The sequence below is a fragment of the Somniosus microcephalus genome, chromosome 14 (assembly GCF_052327205.1).
Source record: "Somniosus microcephalus isolate GS21.2 chromosome 14, FLI_Smic_1.0, whole genome shotgun sequence".
NCBI lineage: Eukaryota > Metazoa > Chordata > Chondrichthyes > Squaliformes > Somniosidae > Somniosus > Somniosus microcephalus.
Genome location: NC_141000.1, coordinates 44,064,112 through 44,083,410, shown reverse-complemented (window position 1 = coordinate 44,083,410; position 19,299 = coordinate 44,064,112). Strand labels below are relative to the sequence as shown.

The window sequence follows — 19,299 nt, the reverse complement described above, 5'->3', positions numbered from 1 at the left end:
AGCCTTAACAATAGTGCAGACTGGCTGGTCAATCATCAACAGCTCCCTGGAGTACTGCGGATGTGCCTGCCTCAGATGTCGTATTGCTGAGTCTGTCGTGTACCACCAAATTGTATCAGAACAGCAGGCAGTGTCACGCTTCAACCACAGTGTTGCAATTATAAAGTTGAGCCTTGTGCCTCTAGGCCAATTGTATTAGAGCTGTTTGTTTCCTAATACTGTATATTCCTTTCTATCAATGACATATTCAACTAATCAATTCTACCAATCCAAGATATTAACAAGTTAAATTATTCCAGATTCTTGTTATCTCACATGTTCAGATTTCTACAATAAACAGCACTGAGTTAACTGCCTAGCCAGCGAATGGCTGACTGTTGAGAAAAGGCACGTTCTTTAATGCCTTGTTACTGTTGTGTGAATTGTTTCCTTCTTATTTTAGGGGTGGAATCCCAAAAAAATGTTTCAGAAGGCAGATATATTCTTCCAATCTTTGGGCCTTCAACCTATGAATGATCATTTTTGGAACAACTCCATGATCGAACTGCCCACTGATGGCCGTAAAGTTGTCTGTCATCCATCAGCTTGGGATATGGGCAATAGGGTGGACTTCAGGTACTGATTGTGCAGAACTTCAACTGCTATAAACTGGATAAGTACTCAGCTCTTCAACCTACTTTGTGAATATTAGTATGCAAATGCTAAACACATTTCTATTAAATACCTTTGATTTAAGTTAGGCCACAACTCATTTAAATAAACAGATCCTTTATTCTCATGTTTCTGCGGTATATTTTGCAAACTTCCACTCCCAGTGTAGAGCCTTGTGTGTGGTAAATATTGGGAAGACCAAAGCCATTGTTTTCGGTCCCCGTTTTAAACTCTGTTCCCCAGCTACCGACTCCATCCCTCTCCCTGGCCAATGTCTGAGGCTGAACCAGATCGTTCGCAAACTTGGCATCGTATTTGACCCTGAGATGAGCTTCAGACCACATATCCGCTCCATCACCAATACCGCCTACTTCCACCTCCGTAACATCGCCCGTGTCCGCCCCTGCCGCAGCTCATCTGCTGCTGAAACTCTCATCCATGCCTTTGTTACTTCCAAACTCGACTATTCCAATGCTCTCCTGGCCGAACACCCATCTTCCACCCTCCATAAACTTCAACTCATCTAAAACTCTGCTGCCCGTATCCTAATTCGTACTAAGTTCCGTTCACCCATCACCCCTGTGCTTTTTTTAAATTCGTTCCTGGGATTAGGGTGTCGTTGGCAAGGCCAGCATTTATTGCCCATCCCTAGTTTCTCTTGAGAAGGTGGTGGTGAGCCGCCGCCTTGAACCGCTGCAGTCCGTGTGGTGAAGGTACTCCCACAGTGCTGTTAGGGAGGGAGTTCCAGGATTTTGACCCAGCGACAATGAAGGAACGGCGATATATTTCCACATCAGGATAGTGTGTGACTTAGAGGGGAACTTGGAGGTGATGGTGTTCCCATGCGCCTGCTGCACTTGTCCTTAGGTCGTAGAGGTCGCAGATTTGGGAGGTGCTGTCGAAGAAGCCTTGGTGAGTTGCTGCAGTGCATCTTGTAGAGGGTACATACTGCAGCCACGGTACGCCTGTGGTAGAGGGAGTGAATGTTTAAGGTGGTGGATGGGGTGCCAATCAAGCGGGCTGATTTGTCTTGGATGGTGTTGAGTTTCTTGAGTGTTGTTGGAGCTGCACTCATCACACTCCTGACTTGTGCCTTGTAGATGGTGCAAAGGCTTTGGGGAGTCAGGTCAGCCACACGCCTCAGAATACCCAGCCTCTGACCTGCTCTTGTTGCCACAGTATTTATGTGGCTAGTCCAGTTAAGTTTTTGGTCAATGGTGACTCCCAGGATGTTGCTGGTGGGGGATTGGGCGATGGTACTGCCGTTGAATGTCAAAGGGTGGTGGTTAGACGCTCTCTTGTTGGAGATAGCCATAACCTGGCACTTGCATGGCGTGAATGTTACTTGCCACTCATCAGCTCAATCCTGAATGCCATCCAGGTCTTGTTGCATGTGGACATGGACTGCTTTATTATCTGAGGAGTTGTGAATGACACTTACCACTGTGCAATCATCAGCGAACATTCCCACTTCTGACCTAATGATGGAGGGAAGGTCATTGATGAAGCAGCTGAAGATGGTTGGGCCTAGTACACTGCCCTGAGGAACTCCTGCTGCAATGTCCTGGGGCTGAGATGATTGACCTCCAACAACCATAACCATCTTCCTTGTGCTAGGTATGACTCCAGCCAGTGGAAAGTTTTCCCCCCGATTCCCACTGACTTCAGTTTTACTAGGGCTCCTTGATGCCACACTCGGTCAAATGCTGCCTTGATGACAAGGGCACTCATTCTCACCTCACCTCTGGAATTCAGCTCCTTTGTCCATGTTTGGACCAAGGCTGTAATGAGGTCGTGAGCGGAGTGGTCTTGGCGGAACCCAAACTGGGCATCGGTGAGCAGGTTATTGGTGAGCAAGTGCTGCTTGACAGCACTATCGACAACACCTTCCATCACTTTGCTGATGATTAAGAGTAGACTGATGGAGTGGTAATTGGCCAGATTGCATTTGTCCTGCTTTTTGTGGACAGGACATACCTGGGCAGTTTTTCACATTGTCGGGTAGATGCCAGTATTGTAGCTGTACCAGAACAGCTTGGCTAGAGGCACGGCTAGTTCTGGAGCACAAGTCTTCAGCACTACAACCAGGATGTTGTTGGGGCCCATTTGGTCTTTGCTGTATCCAGTGCACTCAGCCGTTTCTTGATATCACGTGGAGTGAATTGAATTGCCTGAAGACTGGCTTCTGTGATTGCGGGGACTTGAGGAGGAGGATGAGATGGATCATCCACTCGGCACTTCTGGCTGAAGATGGTTGCAAATGCTTTATCCTTGTCTCTGCACTCGCGTGCTTGGCTGCTCCATTATTGAGGATGGGGATGTTCATGGAGCCTCCTCCTCCCGTTAGTTGTTTAATTGTCCACCACCATTCACGACTGGATGTGACAGGACTGCAGAGCTTTGATCTGATCCATTGGTTGTGGGAACGCTTAGCTCTATATGGACAGAGCTAATTGTCGTAAAAACCTATCTGGTTCACTAATGTGCTTTAGGGAAGGAAATCTGCCGTCCTTACCTGGTCTGGCCTACATGAGACTCCGGACCCACAGCAATGTGGTTGACTCTCAACTGTCCTCTGAAATGACCTAGCAAGCCACTCAGTTCTACCAAACCACTACAAAGAAGTATCACCACACGGACTGCAGCGGTTCAAGAAGACAACTCACCACCACCTCCTCATGGGCAATAAGGGATGGGCAATAAATGCTGGCCTTGCCAGCGTGAACGAACAAAAAAGATTGTTGTTTTTGATCATTTACCAGGATTTCCCCATTCTAAAACCACTGCAGGCAAGGATTGATTGTGCCAGTGAAGTCCAGCAGGTGTTTAATAATTTGGTTTTACCTACTGGGTAAAGTTTGCGTGAGGAAAAAATTAAAGGCAATACTTATTTTCTGTCGGATCTCACAAATCCAGGAGATTTGTTTGAAGAAGATAGGCGCAAGCATCATTCGCGCTGCTCCTCGATGTTTTCCCCATGGTCAGCCAGGAATTTCAGAGCACATTTCGCTATACCATCGGTGGTGGGTGGGCGGGGTGGGCGGAGGGAGGGTGTGGAGATGGGTGGGGTGGAGGGGTGGAGAGGTGGGGATGGGTTGGTGAGGGGTGGTCGGTCATTCTGGTTGAAAATAAAAAGTTATAGTTAGGAAACTAGCATTTTGGGCCATGTTTCTGCCAAAATGTTTTCCTGGCTGCATGTAGACCTGCATCAAGCAGATGGACTTTGTGTGGTGTGCAAGTGAAGCAGAGTTGGTGGATGATGTCACCCTGCCAATCCCCACCCTTCCTCTGATGTCAGCACAATGGGGGGGTGGGGTGGGTTCTAGAGATGCCTATCTCAACCTCTGTCGGAGGGGCCGAGATCCAGCGGCGGCAGGTCCTCTCCCACTAGCACTCCCACCTGACCTATGCATTACAAGTACCCTTCCAGACCCGAGGATTTTGGGTCCTATGTGTTTCAGTCCTGTCGCTAAATTTGCTTAGTTCACTGGCGGAGTTTTATTCTATCTCAGTTATGAAAGTGGGGTGTTCCATTTTTGGAGTGGGAAAAACTATTATCAGCTTGTTGTACTGAAAATGAACTGTTTTACTGTCTGATGAGGAAGGGGCAGTGGTTAAGAAAAAGGCAGACATCGAAGACTGCATCTTGGAGGAGATTCTATGACAAAGAACGGGAATGGTGAGAAAAATTCAACCGAAAGTACTAAATAAGTATCAATTTTTTTAATGCAGGATTAAAATGTGCACTAAAGTTACCATGGAAGACTTCTTAACTGTCCACCATGAAATGGGACATATTCAGTATGACATGGAGTATGCAAGCCAAATGTACTTATTGCGGGATGGGGCCAATGAAGGCTTCCATGAGGGTGTAGGAGAGATCATGTCGCTCTCAGGCAGCTACTCCCAAGCATCTGAAGTCACTGGGTCTTCTTCCAGACTCTTTTGTTGAAAATTCTGGTAGGTACCTAACATGACTTCTTTAGGTATTTGAAATTACACCCAGGTGTTGACTTCCAGTCATGGTATTTTTATACTTAAAGTGAACATTACAGTAGGGAGAGTACTGTCAATGTAAATTATCTGCCTATTTATATTGCTCCATTTGCCAGTACCTTGATGGAGAACTGTCGTGTTACTTTGCAAAGCTGGTAAAGAGATGGCCAGCTGACATCAATGACCGTTAGCAATTCTGCCAGTGAGCAATTCTCACTGAGGTGACTCGGATTGGATTCTTCTAGTTCTCCATTCCAATCCAAGAGTTTCATTGTTGTAAATGTCCAATACCAATTGGGTTCTGCTATGTCCCCTTCATATAAATGTTCCGCAACATTTGAGGCGTAAGAATAATTCAAGTAAACAAGGTGAGAGATTTGATTGCTGTTCACGCTCACTGTGCCACACTGTTGGTGCTGTGAAGACTGATCTGAAAGCAACTCTTTCTGGTTTCACAGATTCATCTGGTTATGTCTGGGTCGGGCCTTTTCAGTGTTTAGAGCAGATTATTGGCTGCAAATACCAAACTTTGAGAGACGAACTTTTCCAATGCGAGTCTCAGCTCAATGAGACAGGCTCGACAAGTGATATAAGTTAAATTAAACAAGTGAATAGTGAATATGTTAGAAATGACATTAAAGTAAAGATGGCATGCTAAGGATAGAGCGGGGAGGAGAGTGAATATGTGGGAAAAGGGACGGTAGGGTGAGCAATATCTAAAATGTTTTACTTTTATTTAAGATTGTTAATACATATATTTTGTAACATAATGTTAATATTACAGTAACAAAGCTATTTATGACATTTTATTATTGCGTTAGTGTTTGTTTCAGCATCATAATGTATAAGCTGAATAGTTGAGTAAAGCTTCAGACAATCTTATTCCAATTTTATTGATTCTAATGTTGTCCCCTCCGACAGCCCTCTATCACTCCGACAGCCCTCTATCACCCCCGACAGCCCTCTATCACCCCCGACAGCCCTCTATCACCCCCGACAGCCCTCTATCACCCCGACAGCCCTCGATCACCCCCGACAGCCCTCGATCACCCTGACAGCCCTCTATCACCCTGACAGCCCTCTATCAACCCCGACAGCCCTCTATCACCCCCGACAGCCCTCTATCACCCCGACAGCCCTCTATCACACCCGACAGCCCTCTATCACCCCCGACAGCCCTCTATCACCCCCGACAGCCCTCTATCACTCCCCGAAAGCCCTCTATCACCCCCCGACCGCCCTCTATCACCCCGACAGCCCCCTATCACCCCCGACAGCCCTCGATCACCCCGACAACCCTCTATAACTCCCGACAGCCCTCTATCACCCCGACAGCCCTCTATCACTCCCCGACAGCCCTCTATCACCCCCGACAGCCCTCTATCACCCCCGACAGCCCTCTATCACCCCCGACAGCCCTCTATCACCCCCGACAAACCTCTATCACCCCCGACAGCCGTCTATCACCCCCGACAGCCCTCTATCACCCAGACAGCCCTCTATCACCCAGACAGCCCTCTATCAACCCCGACAAACCTCTATCACCCCGACAGCCCTCTATCACCCCGACAGCCCTCTATCACCCCCGACAACCGTCTATCACCCCCGAGAGCCCTCTATCACCCCCGACAGCCCTCTATCACCCCGACAGCCCTCTATCACCCCCGACAGCCCTCTATCACCCCCGACAGCCCTCTATCATCCCCGACAGCCCTCTATCATCCCCGACAGCCCTCTATCATCCCCGACAGCCCTCTATCATCCCCGACAGCCCTCTATCATCCCCGACAGCCCTCTATCATCCCCGACAGCCCTCTATCATCCCCGACAGCCCTCTATAACCCCCGACAGCCCTCTATAACCCCCGACAGCCCTCTATAACCCCCGACAGCCCTCTATAACCCCCGACAGCCCTCTATAACCCCCGACAGCCCTCTATCACCCCGACAGCCCTCTATCACCCCGACAGCCCTCTATCACCCCGACAGCCCTCTATCACCCCCGACAACCCTCTATCACCCCCGACAGCCCTCTATCACTCCCCGACAGCCCTCTATCACCCCGACAGCCCTCTATCACCCCGACAGCCCTCTATCACCCCCGACAGCCCTCTATCAACCCCGACAGCCCTCTATCACCCCCGACAGCCCTCTATCACCCCGACAGCCCTCTATCACCCCGACAGCCCTCTATCACCCCCGACAGCCCTCTATCACCCCCGACAACCCTCTATCACCCCCGACAGCCCTCTATCACCCCCGACAGCCCTCTATCACTCCCCGACAGCCCTCTATCACCCCCGACAGCCCTCTATCACCCCGACAGCCCTCTATCACCCCGACAGCCCTCTATCACCCCGACAACCCTCTATCACCCCGACAGCCCTCTATCACCCCCGACAGCCCTCTATCACCCCCGACAGCCCTCTATCACCCCCCGACAGCCCTCTATCACCCCGACAACCCTCTATCACCCCCGAGAACCCTCTATCACCCCCGACAGCCCTCTATCACACCCGACAGCCCTCTATCACCCCGACAACCCTCTATCACTCCCCGACAGCCGTCCATCACCCCCGACAGCCCTCTATCACCCCTGACAGCCCTCTATCACCCCTGACAGCCCTCTATCACCCCTGACAAACCTCTATCACCCCGACAGCCCTCTATCACCCCGACAGCCCTCTATCACCCCCGACAGCCGTCCATCACCCCCGACAGCCCTCTATCACCCCTGACAGCCCTCTATCACCCCTGACAGCCCTCTATCACCCCTGACAAACCTCTATCACCCCGACAGCCCTCTATCACCCAGACAGCCCTCTATCACCCAGACAGCCCTCTATCACTCCCCGACAGCCGTCCATCACCCCCGACAGCCCTCTATCACCCCCGACAGCCGTCTATCACCTCCGACAGCCCTCTATCACCCCGACAGCCCTCTATCACCCCGACAGCCCTCTATCACCCCCGACAACCGTCTATCACCCCCGACAGCCCTCTATCACCCCCGACAGCCGTCTATCACCCCCGACAGCCCTCTATCACCCCCGACAGCCCTCTATCACCCCCGACAGCCCTCTATCACCCCCGACAGCCCTCTATCACCCCCGACAGCCCTCTATCACCCCCGACAGCTCTCTATCACCCCCGACAGCCCTCTATCACCCAGACAGCCCTCTATCATCCCCGACAGCCCTCAATCACCCCAATATCACCCCGACAGCCCTCTATCACCCAGACAGCCCTCTATCACCCAGACAGCCCTCTATCACCCCCGACAACCTTCTATCACCCCCCGACAGCCCTCTATCACCCCCGACAGCCCTCTAGCAGCCCGACAGCCCACTATCACCCCCGACAGCCCTCTATCACCCCGACAGCCCTCTATCACCCCCGACAGCCCTCTATCACCCCCGACAGCCCTCTATCACCCCCGACAGCCCTCTATCACCCCCGACAGCCCTCTATCACCCCCGACAGCCCTCTATCACCCCCGACAGCCCTCTATCACCCCCGACAGCCCTCTATCACCCCCGACAGCCCTCTATCACCCCGACAGCCCTTTATCACCCCGCCGACAACCTTCTATCACACCCGACAGCCCACTATCACCCCGACCGCCCTCTATCACCCCGACAGCCCTCTATCACCCCCGACAGCCCTCTATCACCCCGACAGCCCTCTATCACCCCCGACAGCCCTCTATCAACCCCGACAGCCCTCTATCACCCCGACAGCCCTCTATCACCCCCGACAGCCCTCTATCAACCCCGACAGCCCTCGATCACCCCTGACAGCCCTCTATCACCCCCGACAGCCCTCTATCACCCCCGACAGCCCTCTATCACCCCGACAGCCCTCTATCACCCCGGCAGCCCTCTATCACCCCCGACAGCCCTCTATCACCCCCGACAGCCCTCTATCACCCCCGACAGCCCTCTATCACCCCCGACAGCCCTCTATCACCCCCGACAGCCCTCTATCACCCCCGACAGCCCTCTATCACCCCCGACAGCCCTCTATCACCCCCGACAGCCCTCTATCACCCCCCGACAGCCCTCTATCACCCCCGACAGCCCTCTATCACCCCGACAGCCCTCTATCACCCCCGACAGCCCTCTATCACCCCGGCAGCCCTCTATCACCCCCGGCAGCCCTCTATCCCCCCGCCCGACAGCCCTCTATCACCCCGACAGCCCTCTATCACCCCGACAGCCCTCTATCACCCCGACAGCCCTCTATCACCCCCGACAGCCCTCTATCACCCCCGACAGCCCTCTATCACCCCCGACAGCCCTCTATCACCCCGACAACCCTCTATCACCCCCACAGCCCTCTATCACCCCCGACAGCCCTCTATCACACCCGACAGGCCTCTATCACCCCCGACAACCCTCTATCACCCCCGACAGCACTCTATCACCCCGACAGCCGTCTATCACCCCCGACAGCCCTCGATCACCCCCGACAGCCCTCTATCATCCCGACAGCCCTCGATCACCCCGACAGCCCTCGATCACCCCTGACAGCCCTCTATCACCCCGGACAGCCCTCTATCACCCCGACAGCCCTCTATCACCCCGACAGCCCTCTATCACCCCGACAGCCCTCTATCACCCCGACAGCCCTCTATCACCCCGACAGCCCTCTATCACCCCGACAGCCCTCTATCACCCCGACAGCCCTCTATCACCCCCGACAGCCCTCGATCACCCCGACAGCCCTCGATCACCCCTGACAGCCCTCTATCACCCCGACAGCCCTCGATCACCCTTGACAGCCCTCTATCGCCCCCGACAGCCCTCTATCACCCCGACAGCCCTCTATCACCCAGACAGCCCTCTATCACCCCCAACAGCCCTCTGTCACTCCCCGACAGCCCTCTATCACCCCTGACAGCCCTCTATCACCCCCGACAGCCCTCTATCACCCAGACAGCCCTCTATCACCCAGACAGCCCTCTATCACCCCCGACAAATCTCTATCACCCCCGACAGCCCTCTATCACCCAGACAGCACTCTTTCACCCCTGACAACCGTCTATCACCCCCGACAGCCCTCTATCACCCCCGACAGCCCTCTGTCACTCCCCGACAGCCCTCAATCACCCCAACAGCCCTCTATCACCCCGACAGCCCTCTATCACCCCGACAGCCCTCTATCACCCAGACAGCCCTCTATCACCCCCGACAACCTTCTATCACCCCTGACAGCCCTCAATCACCCCGACAGCCCTCTATCACCCCGACAGCCCTCTATCACCCAGACAGCCCTCTATCACCCCGACAGCCCTCTATCACCCAGACAGCCCTCTATCACCCCCCGACCGCCCTCTATCACCCCCGACAGCCCTCTATCACCCAGACAGCCCTCTATCACCCCCCGACAAACCTCTATCACCCCCGACAGCCCTCTATCACCCCCGACAACCCTCTATCACCCCCGACAGCCCTCTATCACACCCGACAGCCCTCTATCACCCCGACAACCCTCTATCACTCCCCGACAGCCGTCCATCACCCCCGACAGCCCTCCATCACTCCCCGACAGCCCTCTATCACCCCCGACAGCCATCTAACACCCCCGACAGCCCTCTATCACCCCCGACAGCCCTCTATCACCCCGACAGCCCTCTATCACACCCGACAACCTTCTATCACCCCCGAGAGCCCTCTATCACTCCCCGACAGCCCTCGATCACCCCCGACAGCCCTCTATCACCCCGACAGCCCTCTATCACCCCCGACAGCCCTCTATCACCCCCGACAGCCCTCTATCACCCCCGACAGCCCTCTATCACCCCCGACAGCCCTCTATCACCCCCGACAGCCCTCTATCACCCCCGACAGCCCTCTATCACCCCCGACAGCCCTCTATCACCCCAACAGCCCTCTATCATTCTGACAGCCCTCTATCACCCCCGACAGCCCTCTATCACCAAGGTACTGACTTGGCTAGAGAACTGGTTGGCAGACAGGAAGCAAAGAGTTGGAATAAGTGGGTCTTTTTCCAATTGACATGCAGTGTCTAGTGGGGTGCTGCAGGGATCGGTGCTCGGACCCCAGCTATTCACAATATATATAAATGATCTAGATGAGGGAACCAGATGTAATATCTCCAAGTTTGCAGATGACACAAAGCTGGGTGGGCATGTGTGCTGTGAGGAGGATGCCAAGAAACTCCAGTATGATTTGGACAGGCAAATGGTATGTTGGCCTTCGTAGAGAGAGGATTCGAGTACAGGAACAAGGATGTCTTGCTGCAGTTGTACAGGGCCTTGGTGAGACCACACCTTGAGTATTGTGTGCAGTTTTGGTTGCCGTATCTAAGGAAGGAGGGAGTGCAGCGAAGATTCACCAGACTGATACCTGGGATGGCAGGAATCACGTATGAGGAGAGATTGGCTCGATTGGGCTTATACTCGCTGGAGTTTAGAAGAATGAGAGGGAATCTCATTGAAACTTATAAAATTCTAACAGGACTAGACAGACTAGATGCAGGAAGGATGTTCCTGATGGCGGGGGAGTCCAGAACCAGGGGTCACAGTCTAAAGATAAGGGGTAAGCCATTTAGGACAGAGATGAGGAGAAATTTCTTCACCCAGAGAGTGGTGAACCTGTGGAATTCTCTACCACAGAAGGCAGTTGAGGCCAATTCATTAAATATATTTAAGAAGGAGTTAGATATATTTCTTAAGGCTAAAGAGATCAAGGGATATGGGGAGAAGGCAGGGACAGGGTACTGTGTTTGGATGATCAGCCATGATCGCATTGAATGGTGGAGCAGGCTCGAGGGGCCGAATGGCCTATTCCCGCTCCTATCTTCTATGCTTCTATGTTTCTATCTTGGGCTTCATAAATGGAGGTATTGAGTACAAAAGTAGAGAAGTTATGCTGAACCTTTATAAAGCGCTGGTTAGGCCACAACAGGAGTATTGCTTCCAGTTCAGGTCACCACATTTTAGGAAGGATGTGAAGGCCCTTGAGAAGGTGCAGAGGAGATTTACCAGAATGGTCCCGGGGATGGGGGATCTTAGCTACAAGGACAAGTTGGAGAAGCTGGATTTGTTTTCATTAGAGCAAAGGAGGTTGAGTGGTGATTTGATTGAGGTGTACAAGATAATAACGGGTTTGGATAGGCAAGACGGGGAAAGGCTGTTCCCGCTAGTTGATGGTACAAGGACTAGGGGACAGAGATTTAAGGTTTTGGGCAAGAGATACAGGGGGGATGTGAGGAAAAACTTTTTTTACTCATCAAGTGGTGATGACCTGGAATTTGCTGCCGACGGAAGTGGTGGAAGTGGAGACACTCAATGTTTTCAAGGGGAGACTGGATAGGCACTTGAGCGAAATAAACTTGCAGGGCTATGGGGATAGAGTGGGGTAATGGGACTGATGGGATTGCTCTACAGAGAGCGGCACAGGCTCGATGGGCTGAATGGCCTCCTTCTGTGCCGTTATGACTCTATGGGGGAGGAATTCGGTATCGCCCCAATTGGGGCGCAATTATCGGCCAGGCACAAAGTTTAGCTACTCCAACTGCAAACTTGACTTCTGTCGCACCTGAAGGTGATTGGAGTGCTAAATCAGGCGCTATATACCTCTCTTAAGGAGCTAACCCCGAGGAGCGAGGCGCTACCTCACAGCGCTGGCGAAGCTTATTTGATGTCAGTTAGCAATGGAACGCAGACACACTGGTGCCGGCCAGTTCTTAAAGGGGAGGCTCAATCTTGCTCTCCATCCACACCATGCTCATTGCAGCCTTGAATCTCGGCCTGTACATCAAATCTGTTGGAAAGAACAACGGAGAGGCTCAGGGAAAGAGCTCAGAGTGCAGCCCCTATTGTCTCTTCTAAACCGATGCAAGGAAGGTCAAATCAAAATGAACCTGCAAAGTGCTGCTCAGTACCCAAAACTCCTTCACACAGCGTTGAGTCTCTCCAGAAGTCTCTCACTCTCTCTCTCTCAGAATGCGAGGTGCAAAAATGTCTGACAGAAAAAGGCAGGAAGCGGTTGCCTTTAAATAGCGCTCCCCCAGCCCCTTCCTGACTGCAGAGCGCTCCCCTCAACTTGTCATTGCTAACGGCAGATGGTAAGGCAGGGAGCGCCACTCAATATCCGGTGCGGCGCGCAACCGGGGCATTGCACGTTCGACTGACGTCACGATCTGCGGGCGCAGGAGATCATGGCGGTAGTGTTTAGCGCCGCTGCAAAATGTCTGGTCAATTTCGTGAGCGGTGCAAACATTGCCGTGCACGTGCGCTAGCTGCTTTGTGACCCATTAGCACCCTCTTAGGGCACTAACGGGAGGCACAAAGCAACCAATTTTTTCCCCCTATGACTCTAATCTCAGCCAGGGCAATGTTGGGCAATACAAATAGCTTCAATGCCCCTGAGCGAGGTGAGAGGAATTAAATTTCCATTTACGATCCCCTGGACCTTGCCATCACACCTGGCCTCATGACCTCCAAGGTTTCTAACACCAACAGAGCTCCCTTCAATCGCTTTGTCATGAAATGATCCTGCTGGAAAGTGCATGTGCGTGAGTGTATCAGTTAAGGACAGGATTGTGTTTAGTTATGAGGCTCCGCTTGATTGAATAGCTTGCTGATGACCATCCTCTTGCCTCAGACAAGAGTTGCCAGAATCTGGGGAACCATAGAAACATAGACATAGAAGATAGGAGCAGGAGTAGGCCATTCGGCCCCTCGAACCTGTTCTGCCATTTAATGAGATCATGGCTGATCATCCAAATTCAGTACCCTGTCCCTGCTTTCTCTCCATATCCCTTGATCCCTTTAGCCGTAAGAAATATATCTAACTCCTTCTTGAATATATTTAATAAGTTGGCCTCAACTGCCTTCTGTGGTAGAGAATTCCACAGATTCACCACTCTCTGGGTGAAGAAATTCCTCTTCATCTCAGTCCTAAATGGCTTACCCCTTATCCTTAGACTGTGACCGCTGGTTCTGGACTCCCCCGCCATCGGGAACATCCTTCCTGCATCTAGTCTGTCTAGTCCTGTTAGAATTTTATAAGTTTCAATGAGATCTCCTCTCATTCTTCTAAACTCCAGCGAATATAAGCCTAATCGACCCAATCTCTCTTCATACGTCATTTCTGCCCTCCCAGGTATCAGTCTGGTGAATCTTAGAACATAAGAACATAAGAAATAGGAGCAGGAGTAGGCCAATCGGCCCCTCGAGCCTGCTCCGCATTCAATAAGATCATGGCTGATCTGATCCTAACCGCCAATCTTCGCTGCATTCCCTCCATGGCAAGAACATCCTTCCTCAGATAAGGATCATACCCACATGATTCACCACCTTCAAGAGAAGATCTAATAGAACATGACCTCTGTAAAATTACTATCACCTCTCATATCTACTAGCCTATCTGGACTAATGATCTATTGGGAGATGCTTGTGATTTCCATGTTTGCAATTGTTAGGGTTAGACTTGTGTAATTATAATACCACCTGGAGGTGTCCAAATGCTCTGAAGCTAGTTTGTTGGACCTCACTGTTCACATTTATAGCATGAACTAGAACATAGGGCAATGATTAATGTGTAAAACTAACAACTGCCAGAGAGATATGACAGTTGTGGTACCTTCTACCCTAGATACTGACATCAATTTCCTATTGAAGCAAGCACTGACTATTGTTGGCACTCTGCCTTTCACATACATGATGGAGCAGTGGAGGTGGAAAATGTTCAGAGGAGATATACCCAAAGATCAGTGGATGAAAGTTTTTTGGGAAATGAAGTAAGTGTTCATGCAATTCAACACTCATCTGAAATAGTCTGATTAAGACTCCCATTCCTGAATTCCTCTCATTGAGAAAATAGCCAAATGTCTTTAGGTTTTATTATTCTGCTTAAATCAAAGAACAAAATAGATAGTTCTGAAGTCAGCATGGAAAATTCTGCAGTTATGGGCTTTTGCTTTGGTTTTTAGTAATTTTTTTCATGAAGTATCAAAGTAAGAATCATTCTCTGGTGCACTATTTTGAAGAAGAGCAGGGGAGTTATCCCTGATGTCCTGGCCAATATTTATCCCTTGACCAATATCACTAAAGAAACATTGCAGCTAATTTGTGCACAGCAAGATCCCACAAACAGCAACGAGATAATGACCAAATAATCTGTTTCTTTAGTGATGTTGGTTAAGGGATAAGTGTTGGCCAGGCCATCAGGAAGAACTCCCCTGCTCTTCTTCAAATTAGTGCCGTGGGATCTTTTATGTCCACCTGAGAGGACAGATGGGGCATTGGTTCAACAACTCATCCGAAAGACAGCACCTCTGACAGTGTGGAGGGGGGTCACCCTGCAGCCACAAAGTTCAGGAGGACAGTAAGTGGGTGGTCATCCGGTGGGGTAGGAAGAAAAAGCAGGCAGTGCAGCAATCCCCTGGGAGTGTGGCACTCACAAATTGGTTTCCAGTACCGGTGAGGTGATGACACTTCAGGCAATTGCAGTCTGGAGCACATCCATGGCAAATCACTGTACAGGGGGGCACAGCGAAGTGTAGCAATGCAGTGGTCATAGGGGATTCAATAGTCAGTGGGATAGACAGGCGTTTCTGCAACCGCCGACGTGAGTCTCGCGTGGTGCATTGCGCCCCTGGTGCCAGGGTAAAGGACATCACTGAATGGGTGCAGACATTTTAAGGGGGGAAGGGGAACAGCCAGAAATCGTGGTCCATGTGGGAACCAATGACATAGGAAGGAAAAGGGTTGAGATCCTGCAGTCAGAGTTTCAGGAGTTCGGGAGGAAATTAAAGAGCAGGACCTCTAAGGTGGTAATCTCTGGATTACGCACAGTGCCATGTGCTAGTGAGTATAGGAATAGTAAGATAAGGCAGGTTAACACGTGGCTAGAGAAATGGTGAAGGAGGGAGGGCTTCAGATTCCTGGGGATTTGGGACCAGTTCTGGGGCAGGGGAGACCTGTACAAGATGCACTTGAACAGAGCTGGGACCAATGTCCTCGCAGGGGAGGTTAACTAATCCTGTGGGAGAGGGTTTAAACTAATTTGGCAGGGGGAGGGGCACCAGGATGAAGCATCAGAGAGGAGAAACAAGGTGCATGGAGGACTGGGAGAGACAAACAGCATTAGAATAAAGAGTTGTCCAGATATAGGAGAGATCAGACCAGGGGTGGGGGGGAAATGCAAGGAAGACTGAGATGGGTTTGGAGTGCGCGTGTGTAATGCACAGAGCATAGCAAATAAAGTTGGCATGTTGCATGCACAAGTCGCCACATGGGATTATGATATACAGGTAGTAGCAATAATAGAAACCTGGCTTAAACAAGGGGAGGATTGGGAACTTAATATTCCTGGCTACAAGGTACTCAGGAAAGATAGGAATTGGAAAAAAGGAGGATGTATGTGGCAGTATTGATCAAAGATACTGTTACAGCACTAGAAATGATGTTCTGAGGGTTCAAAGACCGAATCTTTTTGGTTAGAATTAAGGACCAATAGATGAGCTATTACACTGCTGGGTGTGTACTACAGGTTACCAAATAGTGGGAAGGAGATAGAGCAGTTTTTCAGGCAAATTTCAGAAAGTTGCAAGAACTATAGAGTAGTGATAATGGGGGACTTCAATTATCCTAATCTAAACTGGGGTAGTAACAGTGCAAAGGGCAAAGAGGGGGAGGAATTCCTGAAATGTGTACAAGAGAACTTTCCTGATCAGTGTGTTTTCAGCCCAATGAGGAAGGAAGTAGTGCTGGATCTAGTTGTTGGAATTAAATGGGGCAAGTGGAGCATGTTTCAGTGGGAGAGCATTTGGGGAACAGTGATCATATTATCATCAGGTTTAAAATAGTTATGGAAAAGGAATAACAACAATCAAACATCAAAATACTCAGCTGGAAGAGGGCTGATTTCATGATTTGAAAGGGAATCTGGCGTAGGTAGATTGGAGTCAAAGATTGGCAGGTAAAACAGCAAATGAGCAATGGGAGGCTTTCAAAGTTTGGATACTGAGTAGACACATTTCCACAAGCAGGAAAGGAAGGGTATCCAATGCTAGAGCTCCCTGGATGACTAAAGAGATAGAGATTAAAATGAAACAGAAAAAGAAGGCTTATGATAAATGTCAGGCTCTTAACTCAGTAGAGAACCAAGCTGAATACAGAAACTACAGAGAGAACTGAAAAAGGGAATAAGAGAGGCAAAGAGAGAGTATGAGAATAGATTAGCAGGTCACACAAAAGGGAAACCAAAAGTCTTTTATATTCATATAAATGGTAAAAGGGTAGTCAAAGAAATGGTGGGATCGATTAGGGACCAAAAAGGAGATCTTCTTGTGGAGGCAGAGGGCACGGCTGAGGTACTAAATGAGTATGTTGTATCTGTCTTCACTAGAGAAGAGGATGCTGACAATGTAGCAGTAAAGGAGGAGGTAGTACCGATATTGGATAGGATAAAAATAGATAAAGAGGAGGCACTTAAAAGGTTGACAGTATTCAAAGTAGAAAAGACACTTGGTCAATAATCCCCAAAAATTAATGGTCACTTGGAAAAATATGGGTTAATACATTACAGCTAGCACAGATTTGTTAAAGACAAATCGTGTTTGATTAACTTGATTGAGTGCGTTGATGAAGTAATGGAGAGGGTTGATGAAGGTAATGCGGTTAATGTTGTGTATATGGACTTTCAAAACGTGTTTGACAAATTACTGCATAATAGACTTGTTAGCAAAATTGAAGCCCATGTGATTAAAGGAGCAGTGGCAGTGTGGGTACAATATTGGCTAAGGGACTGGAGGCAGATATACAGTGGTGTTCCCAGAGGTCGGCATTGAGACCACTGCTCTTTTTGATATATATTAATGACCTGAACTTGTGTATACAGGGAATCATGTCAAAGTTTGCAGATGAAACAAAACTCTGAAATGTAGTAAACAGTGAGGAGGGTAGTAACAGATTTCAGGAGGACATAGACAGACTGGTGAAATGGGCAGACACTTGGCAGATGAAATTTAATGAAGAGAAGTGTGAAGTGATATATTATGGTAGGAAGAATGAGGAGAGGAAATATAAACTAAATGGTACAATTTTAAAGGGAGTGCAGGAACAGAGAGACCTGGGGCTTTATGTGCACAAATCTTTGAGTGTGGCAGGACAAGTTGAGAAGGCTTTTAAAAAAGCATACTGGATCCTTGACTTTATAAATAGAGGAATAGAGTACAAAAGCAAGGAAGTTATACTAAACCTTTATAAATCACTGGTTAGGCCCCAGCTGGGGTAATGTGTTCAATTCTGGGCACCACACTTTAGGAAGGATGTCAAGACCGTAGAGAGGGTGCTGAAGAGATTTACTAGAATGGTACCAGGGGTGAGGGATTTCAGTTATGTGGAAAGATTAAAAAAGCTATGATTGTTTGCCATAGAGCAAAAAAGTTTAAGGAGAGATTTAATAGAGGTTCAAAATCATGAAGGGTTTAGATAGAATACATAAGGAGAAACTGTTTCCAGTGGCAGAAGGGTGGGTAACCAGAGGACACAGATTTAAGGTAATTGCCAAAAAGTCCAGGGGGAAATGATGAGAATATTTTATACGCAGCGAGTTGTTGTGATCTGGAATGTACTGCCTGAAAGGGTGGTGGCAGCAGATTGAATAATAACTTTCAAAAGGAAATTGAATAAATACTTGAAGGGGAAAATGTTGCAGGGCTATGGGGAAAAGGCAGGGGAGTGGGACGAATTGTGTAGCTCCTTCAGAGAGCCTGCACAGGCACGATAGGTTGAATGGCCAACTTCTGTGCTGTATCATTCTAGAAGTACTGTTTCTCTTCATAACTCATTCCTCAGTTAAGAACTATCATGATTTTTACTTTTCCTTAGACGAAAGTTTGTTGGTGTTGTTGAGCCTCTCCCCCGTGATGAAACCTACTGTGATCCAGCTACATTGTTCCATATTTCCAATGACTATTCCTTCATAAGGTACATGTGCAACTTTCAATACTCCCACAACACTGCTCATAGACATGAGTCTTTCCTGGTGTTTACAACTTCTGCTGCAGTCATTTGAAAACAGTTCTGAAAGTTTTGGTCGTATTGTGACTACTTTTCACATTATTGCTTGACCATGATGTCTGCATCAATGTAGATGTGGGAGTTAAAATTCCCTTTCATCCAAATATTTCTCAATATTTATTGATTTGTTTTTCCTTTTTTCACTTGATATTGGGTGCTTACGTGAGAGTTCCCAAGACTGTTGGTGCTTATACTTCACGATGGTGTGAATGTATCTCTTTTGGAGAAATACGTACCCTGCTTCAAATAATTAGAACTTCCAGTCTATGGAAGAGGCAGTTAAGATGCGTCTGTGATTTTTGCATTTGAGCCTGTAATTACGCAACATTTAGGAACACACTCCTGACAATTTGTCATTTTTAACTTCCTCTTTTCTGTTCGATGAGACAGCCTATAAAAATGTAATTCTTAACCACTGCCATATTACCACGGCAATGCCAAAAGCTGCTCCTGGTCTAAGGCCTAGGGGAACTGAGGTGAGCACAGCTCGCAATTCCTCCTGCCATAATATCCCAGAGCCTCCCCTCTTCTCAACGCCAATACATAGTTTGTCAAAGTAATAGGAGACCAGCTTCCTGGAGAATGATCCTCCTG

At 49.4% G+C, this 19,299-nt stretch overlaps 1 protein-coding gene across 1 annotated transcript in view; it reads left to right on the top strand.

Moving 5' to 3' along the window:
* The window catches only part of ace2 (angiotensin I converting enzyme 2), a 120,175-nt gene that overhangs the window by 25,907 nt on the left and 74,969 nt on the right, over positions 1 to 19,299 (top strand). The window contains 5 exon segments of the mRNA XM_086006522.1: positions 443 to 615; positions 4,384 to 4,546; positions 4,548 to 4,611; positions 14,273 to 14,417; positions 18,514 to 18,612. Of these exon segments, the coding sequence (XP_085862648.1) occupies positions 443 to 615; positions 4,384 to 4,546; positions 4,548 to 4,611; positions 14,273 to 14,417; positions 18,514 to 18,612 (644 nt within the window).